Raw genomic sequence first — 22,421 nt, 5'->3', positions numbered from 1 at the left:
AATTTGAATGAGTATGGTGTCCCAGTGAGCAGCTCACTGTGAGAAAAAAATCATAGCCAGGCCTTACTTGTTGTTCTAGATCCTGTATCTCAGTAGCACTTTAGTCTAAGTGCCCTTATTTAATACGCATGAGCACTGAATGCATTACATATTATAATTTATTTGTAAGCAGATATGTGTTTATTGATGTATTTGTTAACACCTATGACTCCTCCTGTGGGCAGCCACAAATGGAGACTGGTGTATAAACACGTAATGAAAGACATTATGGCAAATTCCCTAGTAAAAATATAAGATACAGATTATATTTATATATTTTTTACATTGTCTATATTTTTTGCACTACATTCCCCATGTCTTTATCATTATTGCAAATATCCCACATCTTTGTTGTATATTGTTTATCTTAATTTTATTTTAATCTTATTTTAATTTTTAACTTGTAAATTACCTCTTATTTTACCCTAAGTCTATTTATGTTACTGTTTGCACCAACCACCAGCACAAATTCCTTGAATGTGGAAACATACTTGGTAATAAAACTGATTCTGATTCTGATATATCTTCCCAGGAGAAGTTATGATTGTTGACAAATACTGCACATTATATATCACCAGCCTATGGCATATTCCACAACTTTAGGAAACAAAGCATATCGTTTACTTACCTGTCAAAATGAAAAAAGTATATAGTATATAGTATAGTATGTAGTATTACATAATTATGAAACAGAAAACAATCTCAATTTATATAGTTTTATTTATGCTCTATTCTAAGTGACTACTGCATGTGGGTCTCTCTCTATCTCTTTTTTTTCCACTTGACTCAGTCTCTTAAAATGCAGTATATGTGTATGTATGTGTATGTGTGTGTGTGTGTGTGTGTGTGTGTGTGTGTGTGTGGGTGTGTGTGCGTGTGTGTGCGTGTGTGTGCGTGCGTGGGTGCGTGTGCATGATAGCTAAACCACATAGGTGACACCAGGGAAGGATGGTCCATCTTTTTTAATGGTATGTGTATTTATAAGAGGTGTAGCAGGCACAACAAGTCAATCTAAGCCTTCTGACTTGAAGAATATTCAAGGAGAACGAGAGTGAAAATATAAGGCAATTACTAATTACTAAGCAATTGTTTTCACCACATTATGAATACATTAAAGTCAAGAGGGTCAAAACTATAAAGTGACAAAAGTAAGAGATAAATAAGGCACAACATAACAAAAGACGTGATCCTCCAGACTGCATTATTAGCATAACCACTACAATGCATTTCATTGGAGCACCAGATTGTTTGATGTTTCTGTCATCTCAAGATTAACTGAATATTCATGAGGCTGAATCATCAGTTTTGCTAATGACATGCTTGGATGGTCACCCTAACATTTATATATCCTTTTCCTTCTGAGGGAAATGTGGTGTTCTACATTGCTGTTTGTGGTGGTCATTATGAATCCCATCTGCAACATTGCTGCACACAAACAAAAGAGGGTGGGAATGAAGGGGGAGGAAGGGGTGACAGAGGGAGGAAAAGAGGAAGAGTAAGAGAAAGAGAGAAAGGGAAAGAGGAGGGAAGAGACAGCATTGAAAGATGACTTTCTGAATACACAGTTATAGTTACCAGATGTGCACACAAAGACCCCCCTGAAATATACAGATATAGATACAATACACAATACACACACTACCGCTGGTACATTTGATCACAATTTTAGATGTAAATGTAGACACTTACAATAACAATAATATCCATCGATAGGACCACTTTTCATCTACTGTAACAGGTTTTACAAGTGCTTAAATAGTCATTATTTTTCATTGAAGGCATAATTATAATTAAAACATGCCTCAAATATCCATAATAGTGGCATTGCAACATCTTACCATATGCATAGTGGCCATAACCACACACACCAAAGCTCTGAACAGACTGTAATCAAATTTGCAGTATCATAAAATTCAAAGCATTTGTCACTGTACAAAAACAGCGCTACATTTTCCAGTTTAAGACATCTAAACAACTACAGTAGAACTCAGTAGAAACCAAGAAAATAAGTTATCATAGTACAAAAGAAAAATAAGAAGGCTATTACTTTTAACATAGTTTTCTCTCACAATAGATACAGTAAGAGTTTGTCATATTTAGTGATTTAATGAGAGGTGTAGCAGAGGTCTGGTGGAGCAGTTGCTGTGCGCGTTTGGATTGACAGCTCGGTTGGGCTGGGTCAGTCCTCCGGAGCTGGTATATTATGTTCTGTCTCTTTAGATCAGAGGCAATGTTGTTTAATCGGTTATCCATCTCTTCCCAGGGGCTCTGCACTGTACAGATACCGACATTCATAGTATTTACTTAAGGTCTGCACCAGATAGTCAGTTTACACCATGCAAACAGGCAAAATGTTGCTTTTTGAAATAAGCAAAAACAACACAGTCAAACTATAGAGTGATAAATGCAGCTACAGTAGTTTGATAGCCTGCGACTGTTGTTTTTCTGTTACTGCTCCTGTTGAAAGCAAAATGAAAACCTTTTACATGGTGCAAACACTGAGTGAGTCTGACCTTTAGACTGTGTACGTGCGTGTGTGTGTATATGCGCAGTCAGTCTCTGTTCTCCTCAGGTGTCCAAGGTGTGCCTGGGTGCTCGGTTGGAGTTCTCCTCCCCCCTTCCTTTCCCTCTCTTCTCACCACCTAGAGGAACATACTTCCTTTTGGTCTTTTTACGTTTTTTATCAGTGCACCACACTCTCTCACAGTACTCTTCTACTCTCTGAGCATCCCCATAGCCAATCAACTGGAGAAACTCCTTGTACCACAGCCTGGAGTGGCGGCCTGGGACTGAGGATGGCATCAGAGCCCTGGGGCTGATGCTGGGGCCTGGTGGGAGGCCTGTGGAGGAGTGGCATGGAGCTGTAGCTTTCTCTCCCTCCTCATCATTAGCCCTGTGGATCGCTGACTTCACCCTCTCTCCTCTGAGCACGTGTAGAGTGATACGTAATAATGTGTTCACGTATCCATGTTCCACAGTCTGGCACACATACACGCCGGCATCTGAGCTTCTCACACGTAAGAAAAGCAGCCCGTGGGAGGTCATGACAACCCGCTCATCACCTCGAACCTGCAAGGAGGAAAAAAAAGAAAAACAAGAAAAAAAAGGAAAATATTTTTTTCTAGTTACTGTTGTAGTGATTATTCAAGGTCCAGTGATTCAGGCAGCTGCTGCATTTGCCCTTTTCTCAAGACAAATTTTAATTAAAAGCCTACAAAACAAAGTAAAGGATAAATTATGAATGGTGGTGCTTCAATCGTGCACATGTGTGCATCTGTGAGGTGCGCTATATAACCATTCCAGGTTTCTTTTTTTTTTTTCTTATGTAATGTTTAGAGCTAAATATTTAAGATTTAAACCCTTAAATCTGATCTGACACATTCAGATACATTTCCCAAGGTTTAGGCAGAGATAGATAGGTGTTGCAATGGAGGGGATTGGAATTTTATTTGTGGTGCTCAACCTCTTCGAAAAATTGAATCTATGTCCCAGTAACTCACAAAAATTCTCAGGCAACACCCCATATATGTTCCATTTTGTTGTTTTGAGCACAACAGATGAAATTCCTTTCAGCTTTGTTGCACTGAGGTGGCAACAGAAATCTTAGATGTAAGTCAAACCAACACTGTCTGCATGGCTAAAGGACTTTATAAGAGTAAAAAAATGATCTGATCTTTTTGTGGCGTATTGCATCTTTTCATATCTGTTGCTGTAGTGCAATATACTGTATGCTCAGTATGTTTACATGAGTATTTGTTTTGCATATACAGGTGCATCAAACCCACCTCATGTTTTTCTTCTTCTTTCTGAAAGAACCAGAGGACTTTGGCCTGAAGTGAACGAGGGACACACTGCAGTAAAGTGCTGTTATTCTCAACACTGTACACCAACCTCTCCTCAGATCCTTCATCTACACACACACACACACACACACAATAAAAGATAGTGAGGCAAGAGAGATGGCATGGAACTGCTGTGACCTTTCATTAGCTGACAAAAGTCCAGTCCATTGTGCTGCTGTGATGACACATGTTCATACTTTTTTCATATTCAGTCTAATACTTCTGAGGGATAGCATAATTTCCTCGATTGTACACAGTATTTGTCAGACAGAATTTTGTGTTACCAGTAAATACACACAAGCTTGCCCATGCACACACACATCACACAGTCATTTTACACACTAACCATCAATTTGAAGCCCATTGCACAGCTGGACGGCGTTGCCATGGCGAACATCCTGCCGCCTGAATCGTCTACTGAGATGGCAGAGAGGGAAGCAAAGAGACAGCAATTTTGAACATGTGATGAGAGTGTAAGAGATGGGTTGAAAGAAAGAGAGACAGAAAGCAAATCTAAAAAGAGGAAGGTGCATACTGATAGGCAATACATAACACCTGACAGTCATGTCTATCAGTGACTGTGATAATGAGTTAGTAAAGGTGTGAACTGCTAATTATCACACACACACTTATGCAGGAAAAAAGGTGGGTCCTGTCTCAAAGTGTGTGTGCTGTTACCTCTTGGTGTAGACTCCTGCAGGGTAGTATCTGGAACAGGTGAGACCATCCCAGGCACAGTAGGGGTCTCTGGCCAGACAACAATCAGCACATTCAGAGCCATAGAGGTCACACTGATGCAGTCTGACTTGAGCCACACCGACTTCCGAACCAACATAGAGCTGTTGCTGTGGGCCCCCCCAAAAAATATGAGATGTATAATGATATATCCTGTATATATGCAGTCAGCCACAAGTAGGCTACAGTACAGCTAAATTATGCCAGTACAAAGTAATGCAGTGTGTTGCGATGTTATCATCTTGTGGCTAAGCAACAGAACTGCAGGAATCAACAATGTTAGGGATTCAGATGCTCCTCATACCCGTTTAGGTGATATTATGATCTCTCTTATTGGTGCTGAGACCTGCAAATAGAAAATATTTTTATATTATTAAAAAATGAAGTTGAAGCAATGGTTCATCATATCCTGAAAGAATAAAGTTCTTTGTCACTGGAGGCTTCCCGTCACGCTTCTATCCATCCAAAATCAGTTTTTAATTAAAATGCAGCCAAAAGCAGTCACTGCTATCAGACTAGTTCTCAAGTGTAACTGATCTAAGTAGAATTGATTATGTTCTGAAGATCTCTCAGTTGGCTGGCTGCACAATAATACTTGTGTTCCTCTGATGATTTAAAGGGAAGAAAATCAGCAATCAGTATTTCTGAAAGAAAGCAGTAATGGATCTGATATGCATGCAATAAAATGCAGTATGTGCATGGTTACAAGGTCTACTTTGCTATCACATTTTGTAGCTAAAAATAAGGTACCTTGAATACTTGCAGTTCCTCCAGCAGCACCTCCTCCATAGTGTCTGTGTCTTTGTTGTAGATGGTGATAACTTTCAACACCACTGAGTCATCTAATGAGAAGGAGGCATTAATGTTACACTTTGGCTTTTGACAAAAGTTTGACAGGCAATAGCATAAAATCCTTATTGATTTACACAGCTGTTTCAGGTTCAAAACTGTCAACAACTGCTAGTGTTTTACTAATATACAGTATTATTTAATATATGACTTTATGCTATCAAAATGTCATGTCAAGTGTGTCTGTGCACCTAAATGTTCAGAGTATCGCCTGTTTGTCTCTCATTTTGCAAATAGTAGCATGCATATTTTGCCAAGAATTATGCATGGCACTCTGGATTAAGCACAGTATGTATGTACCAGTGCCGATGTACAGAACATGGTAGTGTCCATCCTGGGCTTGAACTCTGTCCACAGCAATCTGGGTAAGCTTTCTCCTGCCCAGTTCTGTCTGTAGCAGGACAGGTCTATGGTGCTGGGGAAGGACTGGACGATACATCACAGGATGAGAACGCACAAACCGCAAAACCTCATCAGGAAACTCCTTAGAGCTGGAGAAGCCACCACCATTCACTTTACTGGCACACTGTTGAAGAGAGAGAAAAGGACGGAGTAGGGACAGAGACAGAGGAGGGCTATTAATTGTGTCGGCACTATGTACAGCGCAGAAAAAAAAAAAAAAGCTGACATGCTTAAGTCTGGCTCAGACTGTCCCTGTATGACCTGCTGAGGTAGCTACAACAGTGCTGACATTCACCACAGCTGTCCTACATGCTCTCAACACTGTCCCTCTCAAAGGATGTCTGTCATGGACACAGACTAGTGGAGAGTGCTGTGAATGCATAATGTCTGTGCATCAGGGAATGAAGTCCTATAAACATGACTTTATTCAGACTTTAAAACTCACAGATCCAGGTCGAGGGTAGGGGACCCTGTCCTCATAAGGTGTCCAGTGATGCTCAGGTCTCTCTCGGTAGGCAAACGGACCATTAAAAGCTGCTCTGATGTCATCCATGTGATAGACACACACAGCATAGCCTTTAAACACCGCACTGCAAAGGAGGTTTGTGTTAGCGATTCAATGGATAACATTGTGATTGTGACTGTATGAAGAAAGACTGATGTCATCTTCCACTCACCTTGTTGTGCTAAAGAGGCCAAAGATTTCTGGGTTTTTCTCATCCTTGTTCTTGAGAACAAACACATCCTCTGAAACACATAACACAAAATTTAGCCAATGTTTGTAGGCTACAACTTTATCACTCTTGTAGTCACTATATCCCAACAACCCCAAATGTATTGCTTACTACTAAATACTGGTTACCACTAATGCAGGTCACAATTTAGCAAAAATCCTTAACATCACATAGTGACTTTCCAAATCTTGAGGGACATATAGTACATGCTGTCAAGCACAAATAATGAAAGTTTAACAATCAATAAATGTGAAAAGTGTCCTTGTAGCCATACCGAGCTCATCAAAGTGTGTATCAATGCCATTTTGTCCAGCCACAGAGCAGATTAGACGGGTTTTCAGGAAAGAGCTCCATCTATTCACCAGCATTCTCTGTCCTCCTTGGTCATTCTGAGAAATGAAGGCAGATATAGATTATGACTTCACTCCCAGTACTTTGGCATTAGCTGGATTATGTTTCTACAGCATCCGCATTCTCACCGCACAGACTCGCCCAACGCGTGTATATACAGCCTTCTTCACTCCCTCAGCATCCATCTCTCGCTCAGTGAAAAAGAAGTAAACTTTGTCATCATCCCTGTCATCATTGTCAGGAATAACTGCTGACCCCACAAATTTCGGTTCTGTAGGAAGAAGAATTTGTAAAAACAGGCCTGGAGTGAAACATCAAGTTAAAAAGTAGGGTGGTGGTAGAGATTAGGTACCAGGGTAAACAGTATGCCCATTATAAGCTGTTCAAAAAAAAAGTATATTTAGGAAAAACATATGCCTGCATCTTTGTGACACAATGTTTACCAATCCTGATGAGACGGCATTTATATTGCCATCATGTGGAAGGCATACAGCGTCAACATCTTGGACAGTGTCATATTTTTTTTTACATTTAATGTCCGACTAATTTAATTTGATTATCAAATTACAATGGAACTATGAGGACTGGGAAGGAACATATGGGCAAAACATTTACGCAGTGAATCAGTACATCTCATGTGAATAGCATCTCATTTTCAATGTATTTTTAAAAACATAGTCATGTTTGGTTGCAGATATACTGTATCTGTTTGCACTCCCTTGCATTTCAAGGAAGATGTGATCATTTCCTTGTAATGTACACCAACCACTGAGCTGCTGCCTGTCATCTCTTTCAGTGCGTGTGTAGGTCTGGTTGTTAAGTCGACACAAAGCACCATCATTCTCCCAGTAGTCAGTGTACAGGCCAATATACAGCTCTCCTCCTAAATTCATAAAACAAAAACACACATACACAAGCAAACACTAAATGAATAAAGATGCACGTATTATCAAAACTACAACCTTCTTTTTCTGATAAAAAATCCTGATGTGAAAAAAAAGACCACAAGATGGCAGTATTGACTCGTTAGACAGTGAGCAAACCTCTTCATTGTGGAATTGCACGGTGTGTGTCCAGGTATATTCATCTGAATGAAAACATACATTATAGTCTTACAGTTGTGCTTTTAGCTTAGCTGATGGTGAGGGGGTGAGTGATTGAGTGAGCAGTGTCTTACTGGAGAGTGTAGACGTGCAGGGACTGTTGGGATCATATGGACAGCGTCCCCTGCCACTTGTAATACTGTCTTCTTCAACAGCAAACAGCCTGTCCTGAAGGCAACACACAAACGACACACAGATAGACACAAAGTTAATTACACACAAATACATGCATGAACATAAATGCCACAAACATACCTCCAAAGCTCTACCTGTGCAAGGGCTTTAACAACATCCAAACAAACCCCTGATGAGGAGCTGGTGAGTGGAGAGAGAGAGAGAGAGGAAGGATCAGAAAATGACAGATGAGAAGGAGGAAGGAAGATAAATGGGACAAGGAGTGATGGATGACCAAATGAACGACTTGAGTCTAAATGTGTACTATGCTCTGCTGTTGTATATCATATTGAGTTCACTACTTCTGGTCTTCTGATGTTGCTGCCCTGCACAGCAGTTGACAGAAATACACACACACACACTCTCTCTCTCTCTCACACACACACACGCACGCACGCACACACACACAGACCTTAACTCCCTATAGAACCACAGCTCATATGCTCTGGGCCACCACAGTGTTTATGATTGTGACTGGCAGATCAAAGAGGATGTCATGTATTGATTTATGAGTACCCATGGAGCCCTACTGTGCTGTAACTACCGCCCTATGTGTGACTGCAACAGAAGTCAGTTTCTGGGTTAAACCCATCTATCATGTAATGTGGTGTATCAAAACCAAATAGAAAATTGGTAAAATAGGTTGAATCATTATTACTGTGGAATGTGGATAAAAGGCCTGGGCGACTAGTGCATAAATATTTGATTTGTTAATGAGTGGTTGATTTGATGGTTAATGGGATTAGCATTTTCTATAATCATTTATCATCATATAAATATATAATTAAGATTATAAATTGAAGAGTAGATATAATCTACCACATCAAGTACGAAATGTATTTGAGTCATTCTCATAGAGATTAGGTTACTTAAACATAAAGCAGCCATAGCTGGTCCAGCTGCTCACTCTGACCAATCTAAAGATATGAGTGATGGTTGAGCGTGGTTCATGTTTTGAAGGTGTAACTGGCCTGGGCGACCTACTGGACTAGTGTTGGAATGCAGAGTGGAAAACCTCTCCCCTCCTCTATCTAAATATGCCCCGGACACACACAGACACCGAGGACTGTTCCATGTTTGACATCTGGGAGATGTGTGTCATACTGTAAGGAAACATGTTCACACTGATGTATGCAGGTAATTTTTCACGTACAAAACACTCCTGTGCACCCAAATCTTACTCATAGGGAGCTGACACATGAAGACAGAATATTAGTTTGCATGATTGCACAATTTCCCCACTGTGGGACTAATAAAGGCTATCTTAATCTTAATCTTAATTGTTCTCCCTGTGTACCTGGTCAGTAGTAGTGTCATCTCTTTTTCTAATAATTATCTCTCTCTGAGGAAAACAAAAACTCCCCCTTGTCTTGATCACTTTTCCATCTTCACATCACTTTGCTCACTGTTGCTAGGAGGATAAACTCAACTACAGTGGCATGTGCTGAGTTTTTACAGTAACAGCTTAGTGGTTGAAGCTGTACTGACAAGTCTAAAAGGTTCTGGCTAAAACATTGTCAAAACAGTGTGAAGAAGTTTCTGGCTACAGCCATTTAAAGGGAGAAAGAGTGTCGAGTGGATGAGCACAATGTGAAATTTAGCTGACTGTTTAACAAAGAAACCTGCAACATTTTTAATTGAGTAATTGTCTTTTTTGCTGCCAGTCCTTAGCAGTGAAAATCTCATGCAGACAAAAAGCAACCGCAGCTTAAGAACAAAACGGAAATTAGAAATGTTCACAATAAATTAATAGACCAATAAGTCATGCCACAGTGCTGTTTGACTTTGAAATGATTTCTGGCAGAAGGAAGACCTTGAAATAGCCTTCCACTTGAATGTTCGGTTGTTACATAAACCAATCTCTGATCCAGTCCTTGGGACTCACCTGCCCTGTGTGTCCCACTCTGACCAGGGCACACACTGGGTTAAACGCTCCTGTTCCACAGACCAGCAAATGGGTGTGGTTGTACTGCTGCAAGACCTTGATGTAGTTTGCACACTCAGGCTGTTGGAGGAGATACAGAGATTAAGGAGGGGGAAGGTAAAGTGGATTTGGCGAGTCAGGGGTCGTGAGGGAGTTCTGAGGTCACGCAGTGAAAATGCTTTAATGGAAAAATGCCAGGCTTTTACTGCACCATCAATAACACCAATACCTCAGGTTAAACAAAGGTTAATGAGTGCAGAGGGATATGTAAATCAAACCATACATACTGATGGGATCTATATCTACAATGTATCTATCAGCCTATAGGGTAAATTAATTATACAGTATATACAAATTCCAAATTACTGCAATGCACATTATCATCTGGGTATTCATGCTTTACCCTTGGTAATCAACCTCAGTCATACTACCAACGCCCTAAGGGTGTCCCTTACCTTTTCCCTCCCCTTCAACAAACATTCCTCTATCTGAGATTCTGTACTGGCCCACTGGATCTGAAAGAAAATGCAGATACACCCATATTTACAATAGTGCTGTTTCACAATAAATAAAAAAAGAAGACAGAAGTTGTAAGTATTTCGTACACGCAGTTAGATACATGTGATACATTTTGACCAGAATATGAGTGACTACATTGCTCAAATAATCTTGTAGGGTTTTTATGCCAATGATTCAGATTCAAATTCAAAAACTCAGTCAGAATACTACTTCATACAGAACACAGACATCTAAAGACAAACACATTCACACTCAGTTTGGCTAACCTATAGCCCCATGGGTCTAAAAGTTCCATATGTCTCACTTCCTGACGGGCAGGAAGGGTTGAAAACAGGCCTACCTCTCTGTGGTGTGTGTTTACCCGGTCCAGGCTAAGGGAGAACAGAGTATTCTTGGCCCCAACATAAAGTCTCTCATGGCCTTCATCCAACAGCATGGTCTGGGGCTGAAGAGACGCTCCATGTCCCTGGAACACCCATGTCCTGTTCAGCTGCCAGAGCTCTGCAGAGACAACAACACACACACAGAGATAAGACAAAAAAAAATAGCTACACAATGGAAGCCTGCAGTTTAGCTAGGGCTAGATCGCTATCCAGAGAGAGAGAGAGAGAGAGAGAGAAAGAGAGAGGGAGATAGATAGATAGATAGATAGATAGATAGATAGATAGATAGATAGATAGATAGATAGATAGATAGATAGATAGATAGATAGATAGATAGATGGATAGATAGATAGATAGATAGATAGATAGATAGATAGATAGATAGATAGATAGATAGATAGATAGATAGATAAACAGATCTGGTTTTCATTGTACATGTGGATTCTCATTTTGCCTCTTGCCTGCACTAACCAGCAAGATCAAATTTGACCTAACCCCTCCCTCAAGGGATTTCTGACTGCTCTAGTAACCTGTGTCTGTGTCCCAATTGCTCCCATGGCCAAGGGCACATTGCAGCATGTGTTTCTGATTCATAGTTTCCTCAAGAGAATGGCAGAGAGCAACAGCAGGGTTATCTTTCCATCTCATCTCTCCCTCCTGTGGCAGGAGCCTATGCCTCCTCACACCCAATTCAGCTACACTTGCATGTGTCATTGGTTGGACCATAGATTTACAATGCATCTTGTGTTTATCACCACTAAAACTTCACATGGCATACAACAGAGGACAGGCAGCTCATAGCTTACCTCCCAGCTACCAGTATGTGCCAATAAATTGCTTTAAGGTCTACCACTAACCCTTGACACAGCTTAACCGAGAAGACACTTTGGAAACCATAAAGACACTTGGCAGAAGCATGGATGGAAGTAGAAGGATATGAGTCCTGGGAAAGATGTTGTGATTAAAGGGGCACATTTGATGTAGACGGAGGGGCCTATGGTCCCTTTTACTGGGACAGTTTTATCAGAGAGGAAGCGGAACCGGCCTCTTTATCAGTCATTAGTTTGAGATCAGCTGCCACTCCCTGTCAGTCTTGCTTTAGGTGATTTGAAATCCTACTTTCAAAAGGAAGCAGTGGACCATGACAGACATGTCATTAAACACAAACACACACTCATCAGAACAACTACAGGTTTTTGAAATAACTTGTTCAGATTCACAGTAGAATCACAGATACTTTGCATGTACATATATATGCACATGTGCAAACACACCCAGTTTTATCTACCTGATTGAATCTGACAGGCTGCTCCTCTGTACCTGCACTCTTTGAGAGCAGAGTTTAGGGTGAAGGATTTAATCTAGGTGCAGAAACCCCAAAGGTGTGCACTTCCTCTGGGTTGCACTGGCCTGAAAAACCTTCTGTGAACACATGAGTTGGACCGGGTGTCCTTGTAAAAGAAGAAAGGGGGGATCTGGAATGTGTTTGCAGAGCTTTTGAAACCTCAGAGAGATTCAAGCAGACAAGCCAGGGTTTGCGATAAAATGTATAACACTAGCACTGTTAAATTCTATTTAAATTAATAGTGGAAAAAAAAACTGACTACCAATAACTATACACAGATGACTGTAATTCTTTCAGGTACCTTGAATAACGCTGATGTCTCTACATACTGGGGTTGTAGGGGGTAATTGTAAGGTTTGTTTTTCTAGCATCTGTATATTTTTAGTGATACCTGATCTCCCAGATAGAAGGAGAGAATGTTTATCCCATTTTCCTAGACTACTCATGGCAACAGCACACACTCTATGGAAGGTTGTATTTGTTTAAAATGGGATTAGGTATCCACAGAGGAGTGGGTGACTGTGTATATTACGTTGGTATTAAGATTTCTACGTTGGAGACAAGCGACTGTTTGTTTGAGTTGCGTTAGATCTCGGGTGGTTGGGTGGCAGAGACAGAGGGGATGTGGCAGCGGTGTTCTGCCAGGGCTCAGACATGCTTCCTGTAATTATCTAATCCACACACTCAACACACTCTCTCTCTCTCTGTCTCTCTCTATCACTCACCACACACACACACACTGTCTCTCTACCCTCTATCTCCTCACAGTTCGCTCTGAGTTAAGCTGAACTTGGATCAAGAACAGTCCTCTAAAACATTCCCCTCCAACTTCTCTAGAAGTGTCAGGCCGGTTCCCAAACAATCAGCTCCTTCTTTATGTGAAGTCAAATATGCTACCACTTATTTAGATGATAGACTTAGACGGCTATTTAAAGTGATGGAGTAAACAGTGTTTAAGCTAAACCCTTTTTCCATCTACTTTTCGCTTGTCTTTGGTAATAATGATGTTGGGCATTGTTAGATTATCAATTATTAGAAATCAACAAAATATGAATATAAAAAAATATTAAGTCCAGTGAGCTGCAGGCTTCTACAACTTCCTGGTGGAGTAAAGGCCTGTCTGCTTTCTGTGTTTCTGGGGAGGTATCTGGTTGCTGCTTTGTTCTCCTTACAGTGTTAGCCGCTCGATGCAAATTCTGCTTTGTGGCTCCTGTTGTTCGTAAAAATCAGCTAGCAGACTTTGTATTATAGCTGAAAGCTAAAGTTAAACTTTTCACTCCTGTTTAACCTTAAGTGAAAATTAAGAGAAAATGTACAGTGCAGCAGTCTGTAGAGAAGCCTGTCGTTCCAGGTAGCAGCATTGCCCCAGCTGGAGTTGAGCAAGAGACAGAGGGAACACAAGGGCACAGCTAGGTTTTGTTGGCCTGGTGACACTCTGGGTCTCGTGTCGCACAGGCCCTATCAGACCTGGCATTACCATGCATCTTCAGTGAGCCGACAGTGACCAATATTAGCTATAAGGCCCCTGGGTTGGTTTCACACCCAGATGTGCAAAATAAAGGATTCTGGGGAACTGAGTTGAAATGATTCTCTTTTGTCTGTAGAACAAAAGAACATGTGGTCTCCACCCTTTGAATGGACTGAGGCCCAACAATGATGATGATGAGCTGATTTATGTGGACAGATGTGTGCGGCAAGATGCATAGACACACACAAGCTCTCTCACTCCATTATACACAAATGCAGATACATTTCATTCGGTAATTTTGTTTATATATGTGGAATTGTACTTATGATATTCTAAATCTATCATGTTCAACTCTGAACTTGAATGTTTCCATGCCATGCTCATTTGATTAAATCAAAGGAGGACACTGAAACCATAACCACCACTGTAACACGACAAAGAAAGAAAGAAAACAAGAAAAAAAGCTAACAAGAAAGAAAGCAAACAAGAAAGAAAGGAATCCACTCCCCACTAGTATACAAATGCATGTGATAAGAAACTATAATCAGGTTTGTAATAAAAGAAGGCGTTGATTAATCCACTTAATTACACACACTTACAGAGTGACTATAAAATGCAATTGGTGGTTGACACACTGAGAGAAGCCTCAGAGTGCACAATGCTGTTTAAAGGTTTCTCCTCTGTCATTATGTGAGCCAGACACATGCAGCCACTGCTCAGACTGAACAAGGAAAAAAGGGGATTTCTGCATTTCCCCTTTCCCCCCTCTCTCTCCTCTCCAAGATTTTCTCCCCATTTGCAGTCATTGAGGACTCCTTGGCCGTCAGCTAAAGAGCCAAGAGAAGGAAGAGGACGAGGAGGAGGAGGGTGTTTCTCCATCAGCAACTGAGCCAGGGAGACACATGGCCCTACTGTGATCCCACTTCAAATGGAAAACACAGAGAAAAAGGACTCCCCCGAGACACACACTTTCATCGGCTGTCTGAGGAGCGCTGAGAGATGCCTGAGAAGATTTGGTGAAGTGAAATCATAATAAACTTTGTGATCTCCTCTTTATCCGTGTATAGAAACACTGTTTTCCTGCACCAGGGAAAACAATATGTGTTTATGCGTGAGGATTTATGTGTGTGCAGTAGCAACCTACTTTTCATTATAGGTCTCATAACAGCATGGGGGGAAATATTCATGTTTAGTCAAAGAAACTGAGATAAATGCGCCTATGAGATCATGAAATTCCCTAGGAAACTTAAAAAACAAATTCAATTTGCTATGATAATTTAATCTGTTGCCAGTACTATATATACATATATTCTATGTCAGAAAGTAAACTTTTGGTAGGCAGTCAACTATTTCCAGAGATATAAGCATAAGTTTACTTGTTGAGTAATGGGATTTGTGCTGGAACAGAAAGAAAGAGATTTATTGGACTGAGATGGAGTTAAGGAAGATGAATAATAAGGAGCAAGTCTGTTCTCCTTGTGCTGTTGAGGCGTTGGTGAAACTGTGGATCTCTTGGGGGTGGGGTAAGGAGCTGGAGAGCTGGGGTGTTATGCCATCATCGGTATAAGGCTTTGTGTGTCTGAGCCCCCTTGTGTGAGGGTTTAATGATGTCACTCTGCAAAATGAAAGCCACATGGAGTGTCTGAAGAGGACAAGAGAGAGACAGAGCAAAATGTGTTATAATGTAGTAATGACAGAATGTATGTCTGTAACCTGATTGATGTTAGGAGCATACCTGACAATGTTGACAGTTCATATTGTTGCTGGTCCAAACAGAAATATAGCTCTTCATCAAATATGATGGGCATTCACATACAGTACATGTGTCATCTTTTAATATGCTTTCCAAATATGGAAGTGTGACTGACATTTAATTAAAGTCTATCTCCATCAGTTTCAAACTATGCTGCCTCATCCATACATGTACACAGTGTCAGGGCAAGCAAGGCAAGCAGGGCTTGACCAGTTAAAGCTAAAAGTATTCATCAATTCGAGCGATATCAAAATAGAAGACATATCTCTCCTTAGATGTGCCAAGCAGAGGGGGGAGCAGCATTCTTTGGATCTTTGCACATGTGCAATATGAATAATCCTGGGATCTTTGATGGGTAATTAGCTATAGAGTGCTGCAGGGATGACATATTTTGTAAGCCAACCTGGAAGTTAGCATCACCCTGGTTCCCTCAACAAAAAGCCAATGGGATTTTTCCATTGCGACAAACAAAAGTTAATGAGAATATTCACAAAAGAACACAACTTTTATGATTTTTGAAGCCTAAATACAATCGTAAAAAGCCAATGTAAACGAACTACACCACAGTCTAATAATGTCACCCCTGCTAAACTTCCAACTTGTAATTTGAGATAGCACACTTCTACTTCCTCTTCAACAAAAGTTAGTAATTGTGCACAATTTTTTAGCGTGAGTAAACACAACGAGGCTGTAAAGGCAGACTGGTCAGTAGATTGTTTTTTGTTTTTTTGACATGCTGAGGTCATGCCAAACACGTCAGGGTGTCCCAGACACCCTGTGCAATCTAATTTAGCCACTAATTAGCAACCGCCTTTTTTTAAGACATGGGAAAGCTTAAAAAAATTTTAATGTTTCAAAGTTTGTGTATGAAAATGTCTTGTGTGTGGCTAACAAGTGGCAACCATACCAGTCTGCTTGTCAAACTGCCCTCGACTCTGCTTCCACAGCATTGCACACATTATTATACATATACATAGAGGGGTGGATTACTTCAACAATCTTTTCTTTCCGAGTGGTATGAGGTAGCAGTAGCTAGTAAACAAGCTATTACACTGTGAATTATCATCTCAAATCTTCTCTTCCCACTGCCCTGGTCCACCACAGGATTGTAGGATAACCCAGTATTTCTAGATTTTTTTTTTAATTGCACCACCTTAATGTTTCACATTTATTCAATTTACATCAGTTTGCTTTTTAGTTATCATAATAATATCTTTTCTTTTATGTAATCAAAGTGTAGGGTTCTCATTTGCATGGAATACCTAAAATAACTTTAGCACAGAAAAAGTATGCCTAAGAACACATTTAACAAACTTGAACGTGCATATAGCTGTATAGTATTTGTTAGTGTAGTTATTCCATTTATTTCCTTTTAAGATATATTCCAGGTGAACGGGAAGACAAGCTTTGCTTTTAACTGCAAGCCTACAATAAACAAAACACGCTTGGTCTTGGTCTTGGTGCTCACTGAACTTGTCATCTGTCATCCTCTTTTTTCCATTGTAATATCATTGCTACATAGTCTCTGTAGAGTCAAACAATCTTTGTGCTTCCTCTCCTTTTCCCAGGTCACAAACTTAACTCATCTCCTCTCCCTGGTCCCTTCACTGGGAAAAGGTCAGAAAGGATATTAGACTTTCACCAGCTGCCTTCCCCCCTAGACATCTCATTAATGAACTGGAGAGCACACACATAACACAATGGGAGAGAAAAGGACGCTGAGATGTACACAGACAAAATGAGAAAGTGAGAGCGAGAGAGAGAGAGCGAGACAGTGAGAGAGAGAGAGAGAGAGGGGAGAAGGAGGGTTGAAAAAAATGTTGTTTTTCTTTTGCTGACCTAAAAGGTGTGATTTATGTAATCATCACCATTGCCTCCATTTTCCAGTGGTCTGATATACAGTCTATGACTGCCCTGTGGCCATGATCCAATGTGGCAAATGTTAATTATAGATCTCTGCACATGTAGACGGAAGAAACTTAATGGGACTCCTCACTTCGCACATTAGCTTTAAATAGGAAAAACAGAAAAAATAAAAATCCCCCTGTCATTTAATGTCAGGTCGACACAACTTTAGGCCATACTGGTATTCCCCATCTCCCCCTCAGAACAAAGTCACCTACAGCCACATCATTTCAAGGTTGTAAAATACAGAGAGAGCTTTTTCTTGTCTGGAGAGGAAGGTCTAAAATTACAGCTCAAAGGGGGGTTTCATACGGCAGTAATTGCTACCTGAGTAATCCCTGTGTTCACACATGCATGTACCTCAGCTCCTTTTGCTTAAATTTTACAGTATGTGCTGAAGAAAAGAAGTGTCTAAAGAAGGTTTAGCATTGTGCTCACCTATATTCTCATTTATTCAGTTATGTGTCACACATGCCTTTATACATATAGTATGTGAGCATATTCAGCTCTTACATGCTTTAAACCACCTCTTCTGTGGGGCAAATGTTGGACATGTATTTATTTATACAGTATAACACGACATATATACAATATGATGTTAACTCTGTCGGAACAGCTTAACATCACCGGATTACATTACTCACCTTCTCAGACCTGCTGAGGAAAAATATTTATATTCTGCTAAACCACTATGACTTTTAAGTAAACGTGTCCTTCACAGACCTGACACCTGGTCAATTTAATGATCGTGAAGGGGTGTGAAACTTTTGCTCCAGGTGTTTGCTCGTGCTGCTCTCAAGAACACTTTGACTAAAATCAGATATATTCTCAGAGGCAGACAAGCTTGTCTGCAATAATAACAAGCCAACTCATGTCATTTTTCAGGAATGTGTGAAACAATTTTGGTATTCTTTTCAAGAAAATGTTTTGCAAACATGAGCAGCAGACTCTTAGATGTTTAAAGAATTTAGTTTTTATGTTGCTGTTTTCTTCTCCTTTTTGTGAGGGGGTTGCACATTACCAGAGCAGTTCTGGACAGGTATCTATTATGTGGGTGGGGTGAAATTTCCAGTCTCACTAAACCAGGAATGCATAATCCTGATTTGTCCAAAAACACTACTGAATTGAAATGAATTGACATGACGGCATTGACAGGAACTGAATGTTCAATCCAACCTGACCTTCAGAAATAAGCACAAAGATGACTGAATTAGCTGCCACAGTAGACTATTCAACAGTGAAGAGTTTTTGGAAGTGACTTTGGTTGGATTAGGTCATCACCATTACGAAAACTGCTGTATCACACTTTCTGCAGCTTTAAGCCAAGCACGATGACGGTGCTGTAGAGGCAGCAGAATACGTCTAAGCTTGGCCACCTACCTGCAGTCTGATGATTACACATTGCTAGCTGCGCAACAGCTTCATTAGCAACAGAACTGATGGTTGTCCTAAGAGAAGGGATCATTTCACTCCACAGGGCTGGAGATCTAAGCAAAGCTGCTGCCAAGAGCCTTGGTTGATACAGATCCAAATCTCATGGATCTGTGTCCAAGTGTAATAAAAATAGTAGAGAACACACAACATGTTCTAATTTCTGTTCTATAGTGAGCACATTTCCCTGAAGGGAATTTCTACCTATAATAATCCAGGATTTAGAGAGTTTGATTGGCCTAAAGTCCAAGCAATTGAGGTGTATTACAATCTATGTATAGCCTGTGTTTAAGGTCTTTAGAAGTTGTGCAGCTGAAGATTACGGTCAGTTCTCTCTATAGACAGCAGAGTCTGTGACTGTAACTCAATACTCAATGTGATTTAGGTAACAACCTTATGGGACTTGAGTTAATTGGGGCGTAAGCAAATGAAAGTATGACTGGGATAAAAGTGAATCAAATGCATTTGGAAAAATCTTCACTGGGCCAAAAGTCTAGACGAGAAGATAAAAGACGTAGTGAATGATAATTTCACACCGTGTGCAAAGTGTGGCTAACATCAAAGCATGCAGAGATCTATACTGCATGGTAGTAAGGTCGTCCTTGGAATGCATGATAATGTGCCCAAAGGAATTCATTCCCAGAAACCAGCAGAAAGCTGATCTGATATTTAATTGAGACTTTTATTGATCCCACACTTGGTAACAAGTGTGGCATACCAAAGAAGGTTAAAAATATTTTAGGACTAACTTTTCCTTCCCATTATCAACCTTTCTCTCAAAAAGAAAAATCTTGTTTTTCCACCCTGTTTTGATACCAGATGTTATGATAATATTCCTGAGGGTGAATAGTTAAAGCCACATCCCTCTCCAGCTCCACGAACTTCATCCAAGTCATTGGCGCGCAAAGAATTCACACTATTCATGTGCGTGTGTGTGTGTGTGTGTGTGTGTGTGTGTGTGTGTGTGTGAACTTAAGGGTGTGTGCAAAAATCACTGGCAGAGCCCATGAGGCATATATTAAGGCTTAGATGTTTTTCATTCCATAATGATAGGATCCAACTGCAGCCTTCTCATAGCACTATGTGCTCGCCAGGACATGTATCAGAGGAGAGAGAGGGAGTAAGAGAGAGGTGGGATGTCAATCACTGCAGCAGCTTTCCCCTCAGGCAGTTAATGAATTGGGTGACATATGAAAGGTGCAATCATAACAGATACTGACGTGGCATTTATGACTCAGCACATCAACACTGATCTGCTCACTTTTGTTGATATGTGAAGGCCCCTTTTTTTGTCCTTTTCTCCAAGTTTAACTTTCAGTTTTGTTTATTTCCTACTTTTATTTCCATTATCTTTCCCTGAAAAATAGTGTTTTACTGTATATCTATTTTTTGACAACTCACTAACAAATTGCACAATGCCAAAAGGTAGAGAAATTCAGTACATATTGTAAAACAGCAAACCTTCCTCACAGCTGTAAATGATGAACCAGACTTGTCACTTCTCATAACAGACTCACAGCACCGTATTTATGAGTTATTGACCATCCAAATTCCACACCTATATTCAGCCATGACTAACAGGCTTATGAGGAATTGTCACCTCCTGTTGCTATAGAGATCAAAGAAACTGTGAGAAAAAAGGGCAGTGTTTACTCAAGAGTTTTATCTGCAAAGATAAAACCCCCATTATTGTCCAAGAGATACACAACAATCAGTTCACATACCAGTGCATGCACATCCATATCTCACACTCCCACACACACGTAAACAGCCACACACACACACACACACACAGCCTTTTTTCTCAGATACATACACAGTTTCATCCATTTCCATGCTCAAAACAAAAAAAAAAACAAAAACCTCCATCGTTCCGCCACTATGGCATGGCAGAAAGCCACATTGTGGAATCTCAGCCACCATGGCCAAGGAACCAAAACAAACCACAAGGAGTCTTCTTGAGCATCAGCAGTGAGTGAAAGAAGTATGCACCTCACAAACTCAGAGTAGAAGTCAGCCTTCTTGAATCCAACCCTGTGTGGTGACTTTCTATTTCTCTCAGGGTGAAACATAAATCTTCAATGACTGCCTCATTACATGGTAATGATAACCTGTGGCTTCTTTTTCTCACTCACAGAGGATGCCGCTTCTTAACTATATTTACAGCACATATAAATCTTGAAGAGAAAGCTATTATAAAAATGTCAAATGTACAAATGTCAAATCACTGCAGATGGGTCAAATAACTATTTTAAAATGTTAATTTTGTTAATTGTAGTATTACTAACAACAATACTTAAACAAATACTGCTAACATTGGGAGTAAAGGTCTATTAATATGTGAAAAATTCAGTTGTGTTACACTTGTGTTATGCACAGTCTGCATTGAAGGCACTAAGCAGAGAATGCTAGTTTAGACTGAGGCTGCACTGACTATTCCAGACAGTTTAACACACCATGCCGCATCTCCTGAAGTCTGCTTTTGCCTTTATAATGGTGCAACACAATAATTCATTTGAACTGAAAAACAATGCAAGTATTTGTTGCCAAAGTAGATTAAAGGTAATAAAGGTAGGTGCAGTAGGTATTTCTTACCTTTGTGGGAGAGCCGTATTCTTGGGTAGATGCTGTGGGCTGTGTGAGCCGTGCCCAGCAGAACAAGATACAGCAGCATCAGAGTCAGACGCACAGTCCGTATGCACTCTGCCATCATCAGTGAGACACACACCCCACACTCATCTACACAGAAAGCAAGTAAGTCCACTCAGCATGAGGAGCAAAGTCAATGAAAAGAGAAAAAGTCCACAGGTCTTTGCTCAGTAAGTTCCTGCAAACAGTGACAGGCACCAGAGATAAGAGATATCAGGAACAAACCATCAAGAGTCTACATGGAGGTCTGATGATCTGATGATCACCACAATGAGGATCAAATAGATTTATCTGTGCTGACTCTATACAGTCTCTGCTTTCCCCTATAGCAGTCTGCTGAAAGCTGCATCCACCCACTACCTCCGTGGACAGGGTAGTGTTCTGGCTATTATCCTTCCTTGGTCTTAGTAGTCAGGGAGAAGAGAAGTCCAGTTGCCACATTCACGCCGCAGTGCCCACTGCTCTCTGTCCATATGTCAGTACGTCTGTTTTTCTGTCTTTATGCCCAAGCTCAGATCCAATGTTTCTGATAAAAGATTTTTTTTAAATGTAAATCAAAATCAAGTCTATGAATCCCACAAAGGTGTTGGAGCTGCTTGATTAAAAAAAAAAAAAAAAAACTCAATGTTTGTCTCTCCTGGCAGGCAGGCAGGCAGGCAGGCAGAGCTGGAGCTGCTGTACTGTCTCTTCAGGCTGTGTTCCTCCTCTTGGGTCCACTGGAGCCAGTCATTCTCTGGACAGGAGCCCAGGAAAAGGCAGAGTGGGAGAGGGGAGGAGTGGTGAGCCTCGTGCCTGGCGTGAGGTCTCGCTGCACT

General features: G+C 40.6%; 1 protein-coding gene across 2 annotated transcripts; it reads right to left on the bottom strand.

The window, feature by feature from the left end:
- Nucleotides 1–986: 986 nt before the first annotated feature.
- Nucleotides 987–22,421, bottom strand: sema3e (sema domain, immunoglobulin domain (Ig), short basic domain, secreted, (semaphorin) 3E). Of its 2 annotated transcripts, none has more exons than XM_071500923.1 (17): nucleotides 21,553–22,421; nucleotides 11,013–11,173; nucleotides 10,609–10,668; nucleotides 10,115–10,234; nucleotides 8,130–8,223; nucleotides 7,719–7,835; nucleotides 7,081–7,223; nucleotides 6,876–6,990; nucleotides 6,545–6,614; nucleotides 6,313–6,457; nucleotides 5,766–5,991; nucleotides 5,367–5,458; nucleotides 4,921–4,962; nucleotides 4,560–4,726; nucleotides 4,228–4,295; nucleotides 3,825–3,949; nucleotides 987–3,108 (listed from the first exon to the last, which is right to left on the bottom strand). In XM_071500923.1, exons 1-17 carry the CDS (start codon nucleotides 21,668–21,670, stop codon nucleotides 2,608–2,610), a joined length of 2,364 nt encoding a protein of 787 aa, XP_071357024.1. In that variant the 5' UTR covers nucleotides 21,671–22,421; the 3' UTR covers nucleotides 987–2,607. The 2 variants fall into 2 exon arrangements, with proteins under 2 accessions (XP_071357024.1, XP_071357015.1); XM_071500914.1 differs by having other exon boundaries at nucleotides 2,473–3,108; nucleotides 4,228–4,298; nucleotides 21,553–21,810.

Source organism: Trachinotus anak, unplaced genomic scaffold (genome assembly GCF_046630095.1).
Source record: "Trachinotus anak isolate AG129_WGS33_773 ecotype Australia unplaced genomic scaffold, CSIRO_AGI_Tana_v1 ptg000002l, whole genome shotgun sequence".
NCBI lineage: Eukaryota > Metazoa > Chordata > Actinopteri > Carangiformes > Carangidae > Trachinotus > Trachinotus anak.
Note: the sequence above shows the minus strand (reverse complement) of the source record. Positions and strands in the feature narration are given on the sequence as shown.